The sequence below is a fragment of the Poecilia formosa genome, unplaced genomic scaffold (genome assembly GCF_000485575.1).
Source record: "Poecilia formosa unplaced genomic scaffold, Poecilia_formosa-5.1.2 Scaffold247, whole genome shotgun sequence".
Lineage (NCBI taxonomy): Eukaryota > Metazoa > Chordata > Actinopteri > Cyprinodontiformes > Poeciliidae > Poecilia > Poecilia formosa.
Window position 1 is genome coordinate 296,518 of NW_006800186.1, and position 21,049 is coordinate 317,566.

A 21,049-nucleotide genomic window follows, 5' to 3' on the forward strand; every position below is an offset into this window, starting at 1 on the left:
AAGTTTGAGTTTACTATTTCATAGTAAACTCAAACTCGTATGCAGTAAAGGCATATGACGCCTTAACTGCTCTGGTAACAAACTGGGTCGCTGTGCTAATTCACCCTCACCAAATCCAGCCACTGTCACGCACACTCAAGACCATACAAGACCCAGAGAGCCGAGCATGGCACGAGATGGTGAGAGGAAGGCGGTTCAGAGTGAGGGTTTGTAAATGCATGTGCGTGTGAGCAGTAAGGGTGAAAGCAGAAAAAAAAAAAAACAACTTAAATCACACACGGATGTGCGTGGATGCAGAGTATGTGTGTGTATATAAGCGTGCTTAAGTGCTTTTCCCTTGACAAAGGTGCAGGGCTTTGGCTGGGAGCCTGACATCACGTGTGTGTGTGTGTGTGTGTGTGTGTGTGTGTGTGTGTAGGAGAGAGCACAGGGTTGCGTGACATGCACAAAAGTGTCACAGGGAAAGAAGCAATGAAAGACGAAGGGAAAAAGAGAGGAGAGACGTTGGTGGGGAGGTTGACTGAACCACTGGTCCACTTTAGTTTTCATCAAAACACTGAGTTTGTGTGGGTGTGGGTGTGCAGAGATGTGTGCAGGTGGTTACTGTATGTGTGTGTTGTGTGCCTTTGGACTTAAGTGCCCCATACAGTGAGAGCGATTGAGGACACACTGATATAAGGCACACACACTTAGTCTGGTCACAACACCTCAGCTCAGCTGGCTCACTCAAGCTTGAAACACAGGCACACACACGCGGACACACACACACCTAAAAATAAGAGGGAGGGATACCAAGGAGGGGCTGCTGGGTGGATTTGTACTCGCTCAGTCAGCAGACCACGGCCTGTTCTCCCTTGTGGAAGCAAAATTCTCCAATAGATTTTCATGATTCTCTCAGCGGTGGATTTGAAAGAGTAAAAGATTAGAAGATTTAAAGTTCCACTCAGTTATTCTTATTCGCGATTTAAGTTGTGCCAAATCACACCAAAAATATCCAAGAGCAGCCTTTCAGAAGTGAAAGCTAAAGATAATCAGGTCCAGATCAAACACTCACGCTAACTTTGAAACTTATCGTGAAATGTTCCGTACATCAATAGCGCCCCTTTGTGGACCTTTACAAGTATGAATGAAATACCTTGGAAGTTTCCTGAGGAACCCAAACATCTTCTGGTCAGTGGTTTCTGACAGGAAGTGGGTTAAATGGAGATCCTCTGTGAAAAAAACTTGTTGAAAGTTACTCTGACCCACATTTCTTGATGTAAGGGAATTTCAAAAGGTAATAATGTACTGCTGTTTTGTCTGATTATTTGTCTGATGTATGCTACTAAAGAAAGACTTTAAACTTTTTTGTTGTCATAAATGAGTCAAACGAAGCCCAAAATCGCCTAAAATTTCACTTTTAATTTTGATTTCAGACTTTGTCAAATTTGATGGGATACCAGTCATTTGACTGGTTAATAACTTGAACAGAGCAAGAGTAAAACACCCTCCTGGCAGTTGTTAGCCTTTACTTTGGTTGAACTAAGTAAGGCCAAACCAGCAGAACAAGGACCATTACTGCAAGTGAAACCAGAAGTTTAAATACTTTGAATAAACAGATATACACATTTTTTGTCTCACTTTCTGAAGTTGAATAATGGAAAAGCTTACTTATTTTAGGTCAGCTAAAATGACCAAAATGATTACTGTTTGCTAAGTATCGTAATAATGACAGGTTTATTTATCAACATCTTCAATTTCAAGACTTTATATAGGTTTCCTCAGTATTTGGCAATGGCATCTTTGAACTGCTTGACTTTGGTCAAACCTTTTGGGTTTTGTCCCACAAGCTTCTCACATAGTTTGAGAGTTTCTGATTAATGCTCTCTTTACCTTGTAATGTACCATGTCTTGGTAGGTTTTTGGTTTAACTCTTTCCATTTGCAGATGATGAACTGAACAATCCTGAACTCTTCAAAGTTTGTGACATTGTTTCACAACCGATCCAGGTTCTCCCGGACCTGTCGGCTGGGTCAGGGTCACAACTACATATTATCCAGGTGGATGCGAACACATAAATCGTAAAGATGTTGTACAGCCTTTCTTCTGGGAAATTTTTCTTTAGAATTTAAAGTTGAAAACTGATTTCAGATAAATTGCTCTGCTCTGCATGGTGAACATTAAAAGGAGGCTATGTTAAAATGCAAATGACAACTCTGAATATGCATAGAACTGCCGTCCTCTTTCAGCTTCATAATGGAATCTAATAAAATCGACCTATTTCTCTGGAATGCTTTTAGATTCTTTTTAACTGGAAGATGAGCTGGTAAACAATAAAGCACCTATTTATCAATGCCCCCCCTTCTGAATGCTGCAGCTGCTTCTTCAGGCCCGGCCTCCAGATGCTGTGTGATTAAACTGGCAGCAGGTTTGTGTTCTGCCGGTTTAAAGGTGCGCCTTCCTGGCAGGTCTTGTCATTTTTCACCTCTCCCTCTCTGGCAGACAACAATTATTAGCTGAAGCCACTGAGGGATTGACTGAGGCTCAAGGGCTTTTTTTTTTTTTTGGACTCATGTCAGCAAACTCCCCTACATGTCAGCGAGAAGACACTGAGGATAAATAAAAGGAAAGGTGAGCAGAATCAAGGGGCTGAGATGAAAGAATTTAAATTACAAAGACATTGTTATGGACACTGTGATTATGGCACGGGTTTGAGTGAAAGACAAGATGTCACCAAAGGGAACGTGTGACAGTTGGGCTTTTATTGTGATGGTTATCTGTCACTGTGGCGATGCAGGGAAATATTAAAGTGAGGCAGCAGCAGAGACCGTTTAATATTCTGTTATATTCTCATTTCAAAGCACACAACGGCTGGCTGAGGACTTTGTCCTTGCTTTTGCCTTTAAGCACCTGCCTCTTCTTTGGTGTGCCTTCCTATTTCCACTTCAAACATTTTGTATAAAACACATGTGCAGAGATGGACTCACACCAGGACACACAGCGAAGCCTCGTAGGCTGACCGGTGTGTGACTGCTGCTCAGGCTGAGGCACCTTCACTGGTTCGGCGTCTTTGTGGCTTTCAATAAACACATGATTAACAATTTCAATATTAGGGCTGCTGTCTGCGGCATTTATATGGTAATATTTCTGTGAGAAAGTTTATGATTATGTTAACATAAAGTAAAAAATATAAATATAAAACAGTACAAAAAAAGAGGTTGAGCAATGATTTGATGGTGTGTTTATTTTGAAAAATACTTTTGTATTTGTTGCTCTATATCAAATATTTTTAAATGAAGGATATCCTGATCAGCCTTTGTTTTTGTTTCAAGTAGAGATGTTTTGCACATTTTCATTTCAACATCTTTAAAATACTATCCAAAGTAGGGAGTTGGCATTAAAAAACTTAGTCACTTACTGCTCTGGAAACCCCAAAAACACTGGAGGCATTTTACTACACCATGAAACGTTTAATGACCCAATAAGGAATGAATAAATATAAATGACAAGAAACAAACAACAAAAGTCGTAGGAATCTTTTTTTCTTTACCTTAGGGAGGATGTTTGACCTTTCAATTAACATCTATTTCTTTTTTTTGTGTGTGTAAAATACAAAGAATACAAAGTTCCATTGAAAGTCAATAAAAACAATTGAGTGGCCTAATACGTGATTTACATAGCTGTTTATAGTTAAAATCGTTAAGATGAAAATGAAAACAAATTTATTTTCTTGTAAGTTCAGCTCAAACTCTCTGATGGATTTGGCATTAAAGGAGAGAGAGTGTGTGTGTGTGTGTGTGTGTGCGTGCGTGCGTGCGTGTGCGCGTGCGCGCGTGTGTATAAAGCGTTCCCACCCAGAAGTTGTGAATATGGGTGTGTTTCCGGAGCCTCTCATGTCATCCACCCCCCAAACTGAAACAATGTTGTTGATCAGCGGCTGTTTACAAACCGCCAGGAGGACGGAACTAATTTGATCACTCTGTATTCCCTCGCCGCTCCGACTCTGGAGACACTTTCAATTTTAGCTCCTCTCACGTTCCTGATAGCAGCCTGCCACAAGTTGATTCTGACAGCAATTATGAATATCGTGTTCTACTCAAGTGAGCCATGAGCCGGGGAATAATGACGTTCTCACTAAATCATCCGTTCCCCAAATCGCTTAACTGCGTCTTCATTAGGAGCTTCACATCCTGAAAGAAACGGTGGTGGGATTCAGCGGACAGAACCAGCAGCTCCTGGTACCTGTCGAAGAGCGAGATTTGATTGACCTGATTTTTACCTCAGTCTGTTTCCCTCAAAATAAATAATATTGCTGTCTTTGCAAAAGAGTCATAAATGTGCGTTTCTGCCAGAGTTTTATCAGTTTGCTGATGTTTGTATGTGATCTTCTTTTTTCATTTATTGACTTATGACTCTTGTAGTATTTATGGCCACAATGTTAGTGGTTTTCATCTGGAGCTGTTGTAAATATGACAGTAACTGTCAGAGATGAAAGGTGTCTGAAAAGATTTTAAAGGGGCAGTATGATTTGTTGACTTTTTTTAGCTTTACATCATGTTATGATGTTATTCCCTCATCAAAACCATACCCAGAGTGTAGCCTTGATGCTTTCATACATGCTTGAGAAATTCTTTAATCTCCATGGCAACCATTAAGCTGGGCAAAACACCTGGTAAACTTAGCTCCTCCTTGCAGCTGTAGTTACATGTTTGAAACTCTGCTGAGCTCATTATGCTTTTCAGTGCAACGCTGGTAAAAACATTGTTAAAGGGTTAATAAAGGAGCGACACTGTGCTCACTCCCTGAAGTTTCAGAAAGAGCAGGAGTTTCTTAAAGAGACAGAGGCCCAATTTTATTGCGCTAAATTACAAAGTCAAGTTTCTTTTAAGTCAGATTTGATATGTTCAGCAACTGAAGGAAACATAGTTACTTGATTGTGCTATAAAATGCCACCATGTGTCTGGAAAATACATAATACTGAACCTTTAGTGCATAATTTACTATATTTAACTAAACACTTAATTCTACAATATGTGTTTTTAGCAGTCAAATAAATGCCAATCTGGTTCCTAGCATGAAACAAAAGTACCTTGACTTGGTCTTCTGCCAAGCAGCCAGACCAGATCCACCGGCGTGACCAAACAAAAAGCATCTGACAGTTATGGCAGCTGCAGCCGCTGCATGCTGCGGGTTGGACGCCAAGGCCCCAGCGACGTGGGGATTAATGGAGAAAGTGTGTGTGGCGTTCCTGCTGCGTGTGTCTCATTAAGTGTTTGTGCATCTCTTTATTAGAGAGCTAGCCTCAGCGGAGAGGTGTTTGTTGTTTCTGGGCCAGGACTAATTAATTTTGTCTGTCTGCTCGGACCTGTCTGATGGATGGCGATGAGTGTGACGAGTCGGTGAGGGGAGGCTGAGAGGAAAAAGAGAGACAGGAAAGTTCCCCGTGAACGTTTTCACACCAGCCACGGTAAAGCCGCAAACTTTCATGAGTTTTTATGGTCGAGCTTCACAAAGTGATGCGTTATTATGAAGCAGGATACATTATTTAAATCGACAATTTAGGCAATAATGTTGCACGCTGTGCTTAAGCTTTTTTTTTTTTACTGGTTTTGAATATTTGATATAATTCTGACTCAAAGTGGTTCCTAAAGATTTTTTTTCTGTTTCCAAGCTTCTAACCAACCAAGGTTACTGTATAGAGTTTGAACCACACAATAATATGCTGTGATATAATAACTAAAGAAAATCTTTCTTTAATTTCTCATACTAAAGCGATTTCAAAGAAACCTATTAGTTCTTTTTGAAATTTTTTTTCTCTCTGCTAAAAAACATTGAGTCTTTGTTCAATCTGCCTATAAATATAAAGACATTGTTTACATAAATGCTTCTGCCATTCTGCTTACCATGGTAGGCAGAATGGCAGAACCTCACAGGTGCTTCATGTTCCTGGGTCAGAAAGACATTCTCATATTATCACTTTTCTAAAATAATGTTTTTTTTTGTTTTATTTTTTTTGCAAAAGTGATTTATTTATTTATTTTTTGCCAAATAGGTAACAACCGATGTTTCCCCCTAAATCCTGGAACTTCTCTAATCTCTCTTGGAGATGCCGACCAGGTCATCTCATCTGTGTTCTATTATTTTGTGTGAACAGATCTCTCGTGAAAATAGGACTGAATTTTAGTGAAGTTAACAAGTAGAAATAAACATGAAATCTGTCTGATGGTGTGTTCAGGGAGACGTGAAGTAATACCTGTTCCATTTTGGACGTAGACCAGCAGGTTTTGTTTCAGAGTTTTTTCTTCTGGTTAGTGTGAGCCCCCCTCAGATTGTGACATGTAAACAGGAAATAGCTTTCTTGAAAGGACAGATGTTTGGAGTAGTTAATAGTCGTAGTGTTCTGTCCAGGTTGGTGCCGTCTGAGCTGTGGATCTAATCCTCTGCCAGGTTATTTATTTGATTTATTTGTCTATTTTTTTTTTCGAACATGATGGCAGTATAAAATCACACACATGAGCAAAGAATGCAAAAGACAGATTTTTGTATCACAATAATCTTAACATCCTTGTAAAGGAGTAGGAAGAAGTAAGAAACTTATGAACTCCTACTCCATAAACTCATACAATATTTTCAAATGGATCCTCAATATATATATATATTTTTAAAAAGACACTGGTGAATTCATTTTCCATTTTATCTGGGTTAATGTATGTCTAAATATATACATCCATACGCACACACTCATATGCATTAGCCTCAATTTACATAAACACATTAGTGCTAACTCTCACCCATATTTCTATATCTTGCTAAAATGACCTCCTTACATTTCCTTTTCAATTGTATTAAATTTTGACTTTGGTTTAACTCCTCGTTTAACTTGTTCCATAATTTTACACCATGAATTGACACACAACTCGATTACCATCGATTCATCTGATTAATGTATGTTGGGATTAAATTAGGTGACTGTAATTTGAAAAAGTTCAAGGGGAGTTGATACATCTCAGTGAAACGATGTGAAAGGAAAGAACTAATAAAGATGGTATTAAGTAACCAAAGGAAGATAAATTGAGAAAAAGAAAATGGGATCATAAAAATGAGATGGAGAAAGATAACAATACCAAGAGAAAGGAAGAACTGAGGGAGAGAAACAGACGTAGCAAAGGAGATGGGAGCAGAAGAAACAAAGAAAAGAGGAAGAATGAAATAAAGACATTTAAATGAGAAATCAAAAGGGGGAGAGAGAGAGCAAATGGTAAAGCAAAGAAAGAGGATGAGATTAATGAGAAGAAGATATAAAAACAAAATTATATCCAGATGGTTGGGGAGAGAAGAAAAAGATGCATTAGGGGAAAAAAGGGAAAGAAGAAAATAGATTAAGGAGAAGGATCCATAGGAAAAGTGTGAAATGAAAGTAAAAGAGGAAAAAGGTGATGAAAAGCAAAACTAATGAAGAAAAGGAAGACTAAACGGTTAAAAAAACAAAAAAGGATAAAGACATAAAGATGAAGAGTCAGAAAAGGGAAAGAATTGAAGGAACAAACTTACATTGACATTTTAATTCTCTTAAACCATGGGACTTAGAGAGTGTGTTTGCGTGTGTGTGTGTTTGCATGTGCATGGGTGTGTGTGTGTGTGCGTGCATGTGTGTGTTTGTGCGTGAGAGAGAAAGCGATAACAGAATGAATCATATCTCAGCTACACACAGGAGACTCGCTCCAACTTAGCTCCAGTCTGTGCTGTGATTGGCCGAAGCCCTATCTCCTCAGCAGGTGTGCACGTCTACTCGTGCACCTGCTTCCACACACACATCCGTAGCTCTTACAACTACAAGCCCATTCTGAACACCCCCCCGCTCAGCCGCTGCCCGTGTCAATGCTTACTTTAGGAACACAACAAGTCACGGAAAGAGAAGCCTGAGAGCTACTGGGTGAATTATTGATCGAGGCGTTCCACCCTTGGCCCATGTGAGGCCCCCGTGTCCCAGCCTAGCATCCAGCAGCTATCAGTCCTGACAGTAAAGAGACAGGCAACACGATAGTGGATCACTGAGAAGCTGGCAGCCTCTGTCTGAGGGGACCGCGGGACTCCTTCAAATGATTTTCTGCCCTGACTTCTTGTTGAGTTAAACTGATGAGAACGCAGCATGCTTGTCATTTGCTTTCCTCCGCTGGAGAGCCCACCGGTCCGGAACGAACATCTGAGCGTGTGCCGCTGATTGCGTTAATGTTAAATTCTTTTAAATTGTGTGGAAAGTTCGCCCTCTGTCAGTTATTATCAGTTCTTTAAAAGAATTATTTAAATACAACTAGAGTGCAAAACGACGCCTCAGTCATTGTTGGTCATGCAGCGATGAACCAAATATAACAAAGTTGGTTGAAAATGATGGACATTGTTGAAATCTAGGGATGCTTTGACCCATGAGGGCCGATCGCTGCCGATCTCTGATACCGATCACATGATTGGATGTTGATGTTTTGCTTTAGGTATAAATGCTACTATGTGGTCTGGCAAAATGGAACCATGGAACCATAAAATTTTCTAATTTACATAAAAACTTGCAAAATACTTGCTGCCACAGTACAACAAGTATTCAGTCAGAACGACAACAGAAAAACCTGCAATTAGTAAAACAATGTCTAACAATAAGGCTCTACAATTACACATAAAAGTCAAATAAATCTTCCAACACTGCCTATCGCAAATAATGTCAAGTAAAAAAAATTAACATTCATTCAAAGTGAAATGCAGATTGCATTAAAATAAACAATCCTAATTTACTAAATCAAAATAGCCTGTGAGTGGGGCTAACTGCTCAGGGCTGGTTCTGATTGGTTGTTTCTGACCCAACAGTGTAATTCTGCTGATCAAAAACAGCAGGAAGAGAAGAAGTTATATTTTATTTTTTTATTTGTTTTCACAGATTGTCTCTCAGCGGAAGTTTTAATACGATTGTAAAAACGTCTTTTGTTTTTGTAATTGACGTGCTGCAGCTTTAAGGGAGACGTTGGATGTGAGAGGACACTGTCATAGTTTTTATCTTGTATTATATTGCCTATTTAAAATAAAGTACTGTAAAAAAATACTGTGCTGTTGATATTTAAATTTTTCCATTCCTTTTTTTTTGGCGTAGAGCATCATATTTCCAAATGTAAAGTGTCTAAAATTTAAGAAGTAGGAATACTAATAAATACATAAGAAAAAAGAGAGTTTTTGTAAACCTATGTACCATTGCTGCTGGTATCGTTTGGATTAAGTTTTAAAAGTGTATGCTAATACAGTAACGTGTCAAGTCACGTTGAAATGTTTGAGAAGAAAATTACCTTCATCTCGTCACATTTACTGGATGATTTGCAGCCGTATGACAGACATGAATTCAGTTGTTGAGACTCTCTCAGGACTGTACCTCTGGATAGACTCAAACAGGGAAATCATCCCTTTCTTTTCTTTTCTTTTTTTTTACCTATTGTGATGGATATGTTTTGACTGGAGCAGCCTGATTGAATGGCTGTGGCCACATTAGCACAGTGTGACTCCTGCCTCTGTTCAGCTCTCCTACCGTACACTTTGTCCTTTTCAAATATATAAATAATAAAAGACTGTTGATTAATTTCCCCTCTAATGCATTGCAGCAATTGCTAATGTCAGGAAAGGAAGAAAGTTTAGCTACCCACCCCTCCATGCCTCCCCCGCACCCCGTTGCCTGCATTCCTGCCACATGTGCTTCACGCTGCCTGATCTTCTCAGTATGCAGTTAATTCGCTTTTTAAAGTGCCCGTCTATTTTTTTTTTTTTTTTTTCTGAGCCCTCGACCCCTTCCCGCCTCCCTCCGAAGCTCCAGACACGGCTTAATGGTGACAGCCATTCAATCGGATAATTAACATCCGTTTAACGCTCATTAATGGGATGTATTTGTCTCGTTTGATTTGTAATTACCAGGCATTTTCCACAGGAAAACATTGTGGTAATAGTCCCTTTGTGATGGCTTCATTGATGGAATTGATTTGAGCGCAGCGGGGGAGGCCTATAAGTAGACAAGGGCAGGCGGGACTGGAGATGCTAATGCCCATTCTTGGTATTTGTGTCGAGATGCACAGAATGGAACCAAAACACCCAAATACCCATCCATCCGTCCATCCAACCATTATCTGCACTCGCTTTAACTTGCAACCCACCTATCTACCTACCTACTTATCTACGTACCTACCCTATTGGGGATGTGTGATATGGCATAAAATTTATATTTTGATATCTACTGTAATGGTTGGTGGTAACAATATATCTCATGTTTTTTAAAAAAAAAAAAAAAAAAACTTTGCAGAAGATGTAGGCGTCTCTGAATCGAGGATTGACGTCGTAGGCCGTATCCAGCAGTTCATCCGTCTCTTGATTGGAGTACTATTCATTTAAAAACTGCAGGATCCCTTTCCTCACTTTCTTTGTCACCTGACAAAGTCACCTGACCTCTTTGTCATTTTCAGTGGTAGCAAGAACTGTGTTGTTGACAACACAGTTTCAGCAACACAGGTAGAGCACAGGTTTGAGGTAGAACACACTAACATATTCTGGAGCATCTGTGAGCTCCAGCAGTGGGCCCAGGTTCTTGCTTACAGACTCCAAGACACCAATGTCCTTCCAATTAGGACCTGTAGGTGTCTTGTCTTCCTGTCTGCTTTTAGAACCTGACTTATCGTTCAAGCAGCCTTTGAATCATCTGTTGACGTGACTTGTTAGCATTTCTGTGATGAGCCGGTGAAAGGGAAGTTGGTGCTCTGCCTGGACTTTGATCAAAAACAGGAAGAGAGGAGGCCTGTCTGACTCTCTAAAGTAACTTGTTCCATAACTTGGGGGCAACAGCAACAAATGCTCTTTCACCTCTGAGCTTCAGCCTGGTTTCAGGGACTGTCAGCAACCGATCAGCTGATGGGGACCAGGGTGGGCAATAAGGTTGAAATAACTCAGATAGAGATGATATGCACCATGGTACGATCTATTCAAAGTCAAGAGAATTTGATGTTCTTAGTAAAGTATCAGTAGCTCATAAACTCTCAAAAGAACCCACCTTACAGAAACAAATACAGTTATTTTGTACAAAGGAGCTTTGCTGTATGCATTAGGATATTATGAAGTTTTCTTTGTGATGTTGTTTGACTCAGAGATTAGCTGAAACAACCAATCTGTTCTCCCTGAAGGAGCCTTACCCACTTCAGTCCATTTACTCTTCAAGGTCATCCATCTCGCCGCACTGCGTGTCGCCCAGCGTAAATCGAGCTTACCTTAAACTGGAAGTTGATGCCTTCATTTAGCGTTTCCTTGTTACCATCCCGGTTATCACTGTAACAGGAGGGACAGCAGGCATGCTGAGTGTCCCATTTCCACAGCTGATCTCCCAGACATGTTCATCCATCATGCTTACTGCTTCAGTGGCTTGTTTGTGGCTTCATATTTTCCCCAGGGAACAAGCAGAGGAGCCCTTTTCAAACTTTGTCTGTAGATTGCAGTTTAAATCCACTTATTTTACCAGGATGATGCTGCTGCAAGTCGAGGACAGAAGGATTTAACTTCTTTTTTAGGAGCTTGCAAAACAATTTTTTTTTTCTCCTTTGTTGATGAACTGAGGTTAGAGATCAGTAAAAGATGACATTTATCTCCTTTTTCCTCTCTGATTGATTGGCTTACATTTTCCAAAACCAGGACAACAATCTCAGCGTCTTCACTAAAATGCACAACTTAACGGTTTGATCACTGGAGATGCAAAGTTCAGATAATTAGTTAAATTAAAAGCAAAAATCTAAGCAATAAACTCGCACAAACATGCCATCAATACACCTTGTCTCTGACATATATATATATATATATATATATATATATAATTTTTTTAAGAGGATAATAAATCTGGTTTAGGATTTGAAATAAAGGTTTTCCATTTAGGGCTAGATTCAACATAAATAAATTAGATTTAACAACATAAAACCATTTGAAAGACAACAAAGCAAGATAGTGTGATAAAATGTCATACACATCAATCCTAAAACTAAGTTAAAACAGATCTCAATGACAAAAAGAGCCATCATGGACTGGCAGTTAACCAGGCAGAAGAAAACTCAGTTCATGTCCAAATGTCTACCTGTAGCATCCAGTCGGCCCAAACTGTACACCGTAAAAAATTGTAATGGGAGAAACCCTTGTTGATGTGAGGTGAATTTCTCAACAGCTGGTTCACTATCAATCATCCTTCCATTTTCTAAACCTCCTTGTCCGTACAGAGTCATGGGGGCAGCTGGTGTCCATCTCCAGCAGGTTTTGGGCGAAAGGCCTGATCGTCTCTCCAACACAGGCCTAAAAAAATCTGATCTGTTTTTTTGTTTTGTTTTTTTTTACCCCTTTTGCACCTAAAGACGGGCGATCACCTCAGACTACTAACCCAGTCTCCTCACGTGTGGAACGAAGGTGTGCTCTCTCCAGCTCCCACTTTATTCCAATGTATTTATTTACCCACTTATACGCAGAATAAATCAAGGTCAGCACACAATGCCGCCGCACGGCTATTAGGGTTCATTGTAATGCAGATTCTCTGGTAGCGAGTGCACTACACTGACAGCTACAGACGTGCAAACAGCCAACATGAGCACGCTCTCACACATTCACACACAAAAGCACATGTTCTGTAAACAGTTTAGCTAACAGCAGTGGAACCCACTCAGAAGGTCTTTCTTTTCCCTCCACCATCTGTCTGCCCCACTCCTCTGGTAAAGAGTTCATATTTCAAGATCCACATCGTACAGGATTTACTTATCAAGCACTTCAAACATGCACAGGACCAAAGAGTTGTACATTGAAGTATTTACTCAATGTAGGATGCCTTTGACAGATGTTTGGGGTTACAGCTTGTTTTCTGTCGTCCGATGGCGGGATCTTGTATTTTTCCATGCTGTCCAAATTGAAATACTTTTGAGAACCTAATATTTAATAATTTATCTGGGACCAGCATTCTGTGACCTGATTGTTAAAAGGGATGAATAAAATGAGCTGCATCAATTTACATTTAAGTTTTAAATTGTTAATTTTTATTGTTTTAAGTCTCAAAACTTTTCCAAGTTCTGTTTATTTACTCAGTAACATTTTATCAAGACTGCTCTGCCTGCGCGATTCTGAAAAGAGAAAAAAAATGATTCACCTGGATGTGAAAACACAGTAAGACGTTTAAACATGCAAACATTGGTAACTGGTCAGTTTCATCACCTTATTCTTTTTCAAAAGGTATGCAGATTTTTTTTTTATTATTGTGCAAAATTTGCAACAGTAAAGAGCAAGAGCAGAACATTTTGCATTCACAGAAAACCCAAAGGTTATGTCTGTTTCCTGGCCTTCTTCTGCCAGCTACAGCCACTTGCTTACCATGGAAGAGTTTGTTTTGGTTTTTGTTTTTTTTTTAATACGAGAATAAAGTTCTAATTTTTTAAGAACTCTACACCAAACTGCACTAAAATTAGAAATAAATGTGCCTTGCAGCTTTGTTAAATTATATTTTATTATTTAGCACACCATGTTCCGGCCGGATCATTACTTGCGCCGCGCAGTGCTCCCACTTCCGCCTGAGTTGTTGATGAAAGCTCAGCGTTAGCAGCATAATGTGGTTTTCAAGTTCGGCCGTGGGGATTTTATTGATTGATGATAATGTCTGGGTCTCTGTCGTTTTTCGGGGGACCAATAAACATCCTTAAAATGACTGGTGCGATGCCTGGAGTACGGCAGCTTTTCCCCTCCCGGAGCTGCTGGTTCAGAGCGAATGGCGGGAAGAGCGCTGCAGGAGTATTTATACAGGTGAGCGGATAGACTGAACAGGAGTTGATTAAGGTAAGTGTAGCTTTACGGACAAACCGGAAATTTTTTTTCATGTCATCCCGGTCTCAACAAATGGGTGGCGGAGCTCATCTTGGCGGTACGTAGCTGGTAGATTAGATGTCTCTGTGTGTGACGAAGGTGTCAAATCCTGTCCTATAAATGTTTGGACAAGGTGAGAGTTCATTATTAAATTGAGTGAAGATGAATGCATAAATGAAAAGCTGGAGACATTTTTTTATAAGAGTATTTGTGAGCCTGCCTCTTTATTGAATTGAATATATCAGATTTTTGTATAACTTTTCTTCAGGTTAACTTAGAAAGTGAGGTATTATTGTTACAGGTTAATTTTCTAAACTACAGAACAATTATTGTTAGGGAAGCTCAACATGCGAAAAATTGGACTAATGTTGATATGCGATGGTAATATTGCTGTTACATAGATTTACTAATGTTTTACTTGATCTTTTCTTTATCCGATTACTCGATTAATTGTAAGAATAATCAATAGAATACTCGATTACTAAAATATTTGTTTACAACAACCCTAGATGAATGTTTTAACACAGCAGAGTCAAGTTCTTATCAGCCACGGGACTTTAAGACGTTTCTTTAAACGTCTTAAAGAAAAAACAACAACTTTTTTCTCCTAATTCTGACTTTCTTCTGGCAGTATTACATCTTTATTCTGTTGTCAATCAATGTCATGTACTCGCTGCTAAATGTGCTAATACCAGAGAAACAAGTCACTGTTTATCAGCCATCATCGGTGGCCATGCTAACTAGCCTTAGCATTCATGACAGATTGTGCTAGCTGCAGCGTAGCAGAGGGCGATGTGGGGTTACGTACTGCAGCTTTAATGGAATGAACCGTGCACTCTGAGACGCTGCAAGGTTGAGATTTTGCAAAACAACCCTCAACTCCCAATTTGTCCTCCTGTAATGTCAACTGAAGAGTACATCAGAAGTAAAAAGTTCAAGTAGCTGGTCTTCATATGTCTTCTTTGAGTGTTTACCTGAGCCTCGCATTGCAGGTGCTTACCCTGGCAGCATGAAACACAAACCATGTGTTTATGTTTGTGTTCAGTTTGCATTAGCAAAAGCTGTGTGTGTGTGTGTGTGTGTGTGTGTGTGTGTGTGTGTGTGTGTGTGAGTGAAGAGCGCCTGGTGAAGCTGTCAGAGACTTCAGAGTGCTTGCTGTCTCTCTCGTTGATGAACGAGCTGCTCTGAGGTCTGACGTGACCGGCTTCTCAACTCAGGGTGCTCAACAAAACCTTCAAGAGATGGAGGGATTAATGGGATAAAAACAAGAATGAGACAAACAGTATGGGATGGATTTTGCTTGAAGGGATTGTTTCTTGCTTTGGTTGGACTTTGAGAGTGTGAAACGGATGAACACTGTTGTCGTCAGTCAGGTTTAAACACTGAGCTGAAGATGCCACGCAACCGTACCGGCTTTTAGATCGCTTAGGAGAAAGATGTTTTTTTTTTTTTTGTATTCCTGTTAGAACTTTAGTTAGAATTAATAAAATGTCGCTCTGTTGCTTAAAGTGACATTCTGGAACAAGAATATCAGCTGGCAGCACATTTCCTTCCAGCTCTGCAGAATGTCTCCACACTATTAAGGTTGCCTTTTTAATGACTTGAGAGTTACACACAACATTCTGCTGCTTTGCAAAGGAAAAATGTCTTCCTTTCTTTTATCTGGATCCCCATTAGTTGCAGTTTCCTACATCTGCTCTTCATGGGATCAACACATTCAACTAACTAAAAAGTCTGACATACATAGATCAAATAATATATTAAAAATAAAAATGACTACAAAATAAACAGATATAAGAGATACAAAACAGCAGCCTTAGATCAAAACAAGTTGAGTTATAATATTGTGAAAATCATTCTGCAAAAGGACATTCATTTCAATATTGAAATGAATATGGAAAAAAAACGTATTCAATCAATATAACACAATCTAAGATTAAGAAAAATCATTCACTTTGGTTGTTTTTGTTGTTCATAATTTATTCTTCTGATGGATCTCCCAGATATTTTTTTGTTAGGAAAAATTTCACATCACACGAGGAGTACATTTTCAGAACTTATCCTCTGACAGTGACTCTATCAAAATATAAAATATAACAGGAACTGAAGCAAGTGGTGTGACCATCTATTAGAATTATATTAGCAGAAATTCTAAATTAATATTAAAAATACTAGCATTTCAAGAGAAATACTTTTCTAGCAGTAGAAAACTAGTGCAGACATATCTCATCTACCACCGAACACCTTATACGGTTGTCAAGCATACAACTCAAAATGTAAGAATAATTCACAAGTACTGTTTTTTTGTAATTTGTCTAAAAGTGTGACAAGAGGAGGAAAAAGAGCATTCATTTTGCATTTATTTAGAAATTGTCAAATATGAGGCTGACCTGACCTTCTTGGCACATTCTTCTTGTAAATACGTAAAATAATGTTTACACTTTCAAACAGCCTATAAATTGTCTTACCATAAAGCTCCACAAACTTTCAGGTTTTTAATGAACATTTTTATTCCAGAACCGCGCTGGCTCAGGTCTGCCCTCTTTAGGCAACCAGGAGCACTGCAGGCCTCATGTGCTTCTTTGACTGTAGTTTTGAGGCAGACATGTACTACAAACAGGTAAAATTGAACACTTGTTGTTTGAAAAGTAATGATATTTAAAGGTGTTCAACACCGATCTGACCTAAAATTCGATGTAGAACATGGAGCTCACTGAAGTATAGCTCCATATATCTCTCATCAGTTTAACAGGAAATATACAACTTGAGTAAAAATCACTGTGATCACATAAGTATTACTGAAACACAATTGACTCTTATTTGCTTTCTCCGTTCGTCTGTGTTCTCCAGTCACTCCTAATTGAAGCCTGTTTCTATAGCAGAAAGGACAGGCAGAAATGGGCATTACTGTGACACATGAATAGTGAAAACTAAGTAATGAAAATTGAATAATGAGCAGCATGTGCCTAAGTAACAAAAGCTTTTTCATATGCTATCGTTTGTCTGACGCTGAGTGAAAAGTCTCTTTCTACTTGTAGAAAAGACTTTTGGTTTATTAGTTGCAGATATTTTGCTGCCATTTCTTTTGTTCGTGCCTTTGGAAAGTCCAATTATCTACTTACATGGTATGTGTACATCGACTTAAATGTCAGCCAGTTGCTTTATTTACCAGTGAATAATTATAAATCTACAGTACCTCATTCAGACTCAGAGAAGTCCTGTGGACGTTGCTAATGCCAGTGACAGCTCTGCTGCTGACAGTGTACAATTAAAGCTCGCTCTATGATTTTATTGCTCAAGCGGGACAGAATTGCATGCTTTCAAACATGGTTTTCTATATGTGTTCAATATAACTCACATGACATATTCATGGATATATTTTTTAAGTAGTGAAACACCACATGAATTAGGAATGGCTGATTCTGTACACCAATAGCTTCTCAAGCTTAGTCAAACGTGTAAAAATAACTAATTTGTTCAGTCGGTGCAATTAGCATAGAATTTATTGAATAGACCTGCCCTAATGCATCAGGCACATTGCCACTGATGTCTGACCTAGAATTGTTTTCAATATCAGCACCGATGTAGGTTGGTAGGTAGGAAGGTCGACTCCATACATACCTACCAAAGTAGGCGTAGGAAGCTAAATGGGAAGGTAAAGAGGAAGATATAGGTTGGTTGCTTAATGCAGCCTACCTACCTAGGCTGCATTAGGTAGGTAGTCTGGTACCAGCCCTGGGTAGCCTACCTACCAGCCTACCCAGGGCTTGTATTTAGACAATGCCCTGTTGGTATTTAGACTAACAGGGCTTGTATAAATACCTCAGACCATGATGTGTCAAATGGCATCTCACATAGGCCAAGATTCTGCATGTTTTAGTCGTTTCCTTGCCTCAAATTAATCCAATGATTGGCTCATTACCTCTTGACATGATGATGAGGGAATTCAGCTGTTTGAGTCATCAGCTGTATTGAAGAAGGAGTGCAAATAAAACAGCGGCCCTGGAGTGCTTTATAAGCCAGGTTGATTCTCCAGTGATATGAAGTTTGTCTTTGATATCTTATTTTAAATTCATTTTCACATGCCAGTCAAAACTGTCAGCAGTATAATTTGTGCTTATTCTTAGCACAAGCCGCTGTGATATTTTTTTTATTTTTTTGCTGCTGGTTGTAGTTCTGCTCATGTTGACAGAAACGTTACGTTGCACTTTTAGTGGGTGAGATGTTTTAACACATAAATGTACATAAATTATAGCGGATTGCAAGAGTTTTCACACAATTTGAATTTTTTCCATTTTTGATAATCCAAATGCCTTGCATGTACTTTATTGTGGTTTTCTGTATTAGAGAAACAGAAAGTAGTTCTTAAATGTCAAGTAGAAGGCTAATTTTATATTTGTTGCACCAATTCACAACAACAACAACATGCTGAACAATCTAGTTATATAAAGTACTGCAGTTATAGTCCTAGGCTGCTGGGGGACATGCTGATCACTTTTCCTTACTCAGCTAAAACCTCACACAACGCAACAATTTTGCATTATCTGCTGTTTTACCTGTGATCAACTTCATGTTCTCTCCCAGCTTCTCTTCCTAGAAGCTACATCCGGCCTGGCCGTCAGCTAAGCTACTGCTGCCAAAAACTTCATGTACTTGTCCTACAGACAATATACCTGTCTCTGCCTTTCTGTCTCTTAGTCTGCTCTTAGTCTGTTCCAGACTAAGAGCAATTAGCAGAGTTAGTGGTGGGAATAACTGTGTGGACTCTCTGTCATTCTATAGATTTTACTACTGGCACAGGGCTTTTTTTATTAAGATGCATTAATCTCTTAAATAGACTCTCAAGGCACTAATTCTGCCGTCAATTCAGATTTTTTTTCTAACATAGGATGTTCTCCTGGGCCAGTGCTTTTGAGGTCTTTGTTTTTTGCTCCTTGTTTAGTTCGCTTTAATTGAACTGTAATTTGCTAGCCAATGAAGTCCAGTTCGTTTGTGGAGATAACGATGGGCGATTGAACTCTGGTGACGACTATAAAAGTGAACTCTGGTCCACCTACAAACCTACGTCTTGGTTTGGTTGAAGTGAATGCAATTTAAATGCAAGTCTGACCACCTAGTGGACTGGAGAGCGCTGCAAAAGCTAACAAACTAAAGCAAAGGGCATTCTGGGTAAATACAACCAAAACAAACACACTAGACATTATCAGAAGAAATGGCTCATTGTGTTTTTCCAAAGACAAAAGAAAAACCCGACAGCCACTATAATCTGACACCACTCCATTTCTATTCACATTTTATGAAGAAGGAAGTTGTGTCTTCTTCAGAGGTTTTCATGTTGTTTCCTTCAGTGGTTTCTGGTGTAGCGCCACCACAGGTGAGGAGGGGAACAGGTTTTTCAAAAGGGTTTGCTTCGTTTGACACCATGCAGTGTGAAAGAGAAGCACTAAAACTGAAACCAACTGAAAATGACTGAAAGTGTAGTAAATGTTGAGACTTTGTCCCTGATTAAACCGAGTTTACCGGACTGTCAGGTGTGAAAACAGCCTTAAAGCTCCAGTTGGCTGTAGCAGATCACAGCTCACAACAACCAAAGTTTTGTTGAGTGTCTCACTGTGATAGGGGGAGTTTTCCTTCCCACTGTTGCTACATCCTGGCTTAGCATGAAGGATTTCTGCATGAAGCCACGGTTGCTTTAAACTCATTCAAGTCAAGGGACTCAATGCAAACATCTGGGTTTCCTCACGCAGAAAATTATTTAAATATTAAGTTGAACTTCCCTTGTTTAATAACAAAGATCCCATCAAAATGTATGCAATTGATGCTGAATCTGTATTTCTTACCAATTTTTATGTGCAAACTAGATTCACTTGTTTTTTTTTGTTTTGTTTTGTTTTGCTGTGAATTGGTACTGCATAAATAAACTGAACGGTATGAGCTTAAATCTTGGTCAACCAATTTTGTAGTTCCTTTAAACCCGAACGGCCAAGGCTGCCGTCTATAAACTTCACAAGACAACAAGGAGGCCGGCACCCTGTCTGTAAGACAGCACATGTATTTAAGGGGGAGCATAAATTAGCTGGTGAGGGGGAGAGCAAGCTGATAAAGTTGTCTGCTGCTGCTGTTTTTCTGTGTAAGCAGCTCCACATCTGCCCCATTTACCATTGCAAAAGCCTATTAGCTGCCTCGAAAGAGAATATATTTATCAGCAAGCCCTCCATTATTAATAAGTGCAGAGTTAAAAGTGAATATGTATCAGAGAAGCTGAATAGCGTCGAAGCTTGGGCTGGATTCTGATGGTCTCACTGGGAGTATCAACAGTTCAGGATATTTTCAGCCCAAAATCTGAGCAGAGGCAAGAAACGGCTTTCATCTCTGCTGTGAAGTTTCTGCCGTTACAAGCCAGTAATTATACATTACACTCAGTGGCTGGTGGCAGAGGGCCATATATCTTCAGATGGATGATTGGGAGTTAGGTTTAACAGTATTGTTTGATTTAGCTGATGTGCTAATAAACACATTGGATTCGTGAGCATCTGGCTGTTTTCTCTGTCCCTGTGCAGCCTGTGAGGTGGGTTTCTATAAGCCGGTGGCCGGCGACGGCCCGTGTGGGAAATGTCCCCAACACAGCCACTCGGAGACCAGAGCCGCCGTCTCCTGTCCCTGTGACTCCAACTACTACAGGGCAGCAGATGACCCGCCAGCAGCACCCTGCTCCCGTAAGGACGGACACACACACACACACTGTACACGACAATACCGCTCTTCAACAGCTGCTCGTTTACACCGATGACCGGATCAGAGTCTGTCACACCGGCACTTTTTGAAACCAGGTTTCAGAGTGAAACTTTTCTATGGAGGTGCAAAGAACTTCAAAAGCGTGAAAAGCGCAGAACGCATGGCTGCAGGGTTTGTTCTAAGCACCCACAGGAAGAAAAGAAAAACGATGGCGGCAGGCATTGTGCTGCGTTACTTAACCTGTTGAGTTTAACACGACTTCCAGTAGGAAATATATATTGCAGCAGCACTTCATTCATGGGAGACAGGTTACTGTTTGCAGTGAGGTGGAAACTGAGGGTTAAAAGCACATGCACATTCTGTGACATGCTAAAATCACAGCACCATCCAGTGGCCTGGCATGACAACTACAGCTGACTCAAGGTGAGGTGGCACCTCTAAACTATAT

General features: G+C 39.7%; 1 protein-coding gene across 4 annotated transcripts in view; it reads left to right on the forward strand.

Annotated features, from left to right (window-relative positions):
• epha8 (eph receptor A8) overlaps nt 1-21,049 on the forward strand; it is a 128,945-nt gene that overhangs the window by 78,959 nt on the left and 28,937 nt on the right. For all 4 annotated transcript variants that reach the window (XM_016680593.1, XM_016680594.1, XM_007569831.2 and 1 more), the window contains exon 7: nt 20,427-20,582. In XM_016680593.1, coding sequence (XP_016536079.1) covers nt 20,427-20,582 — 156 coding nt within the window. The remainder of the gene's footprint in view (nt 1-20,426; nt 20,583-21,049) is intronic.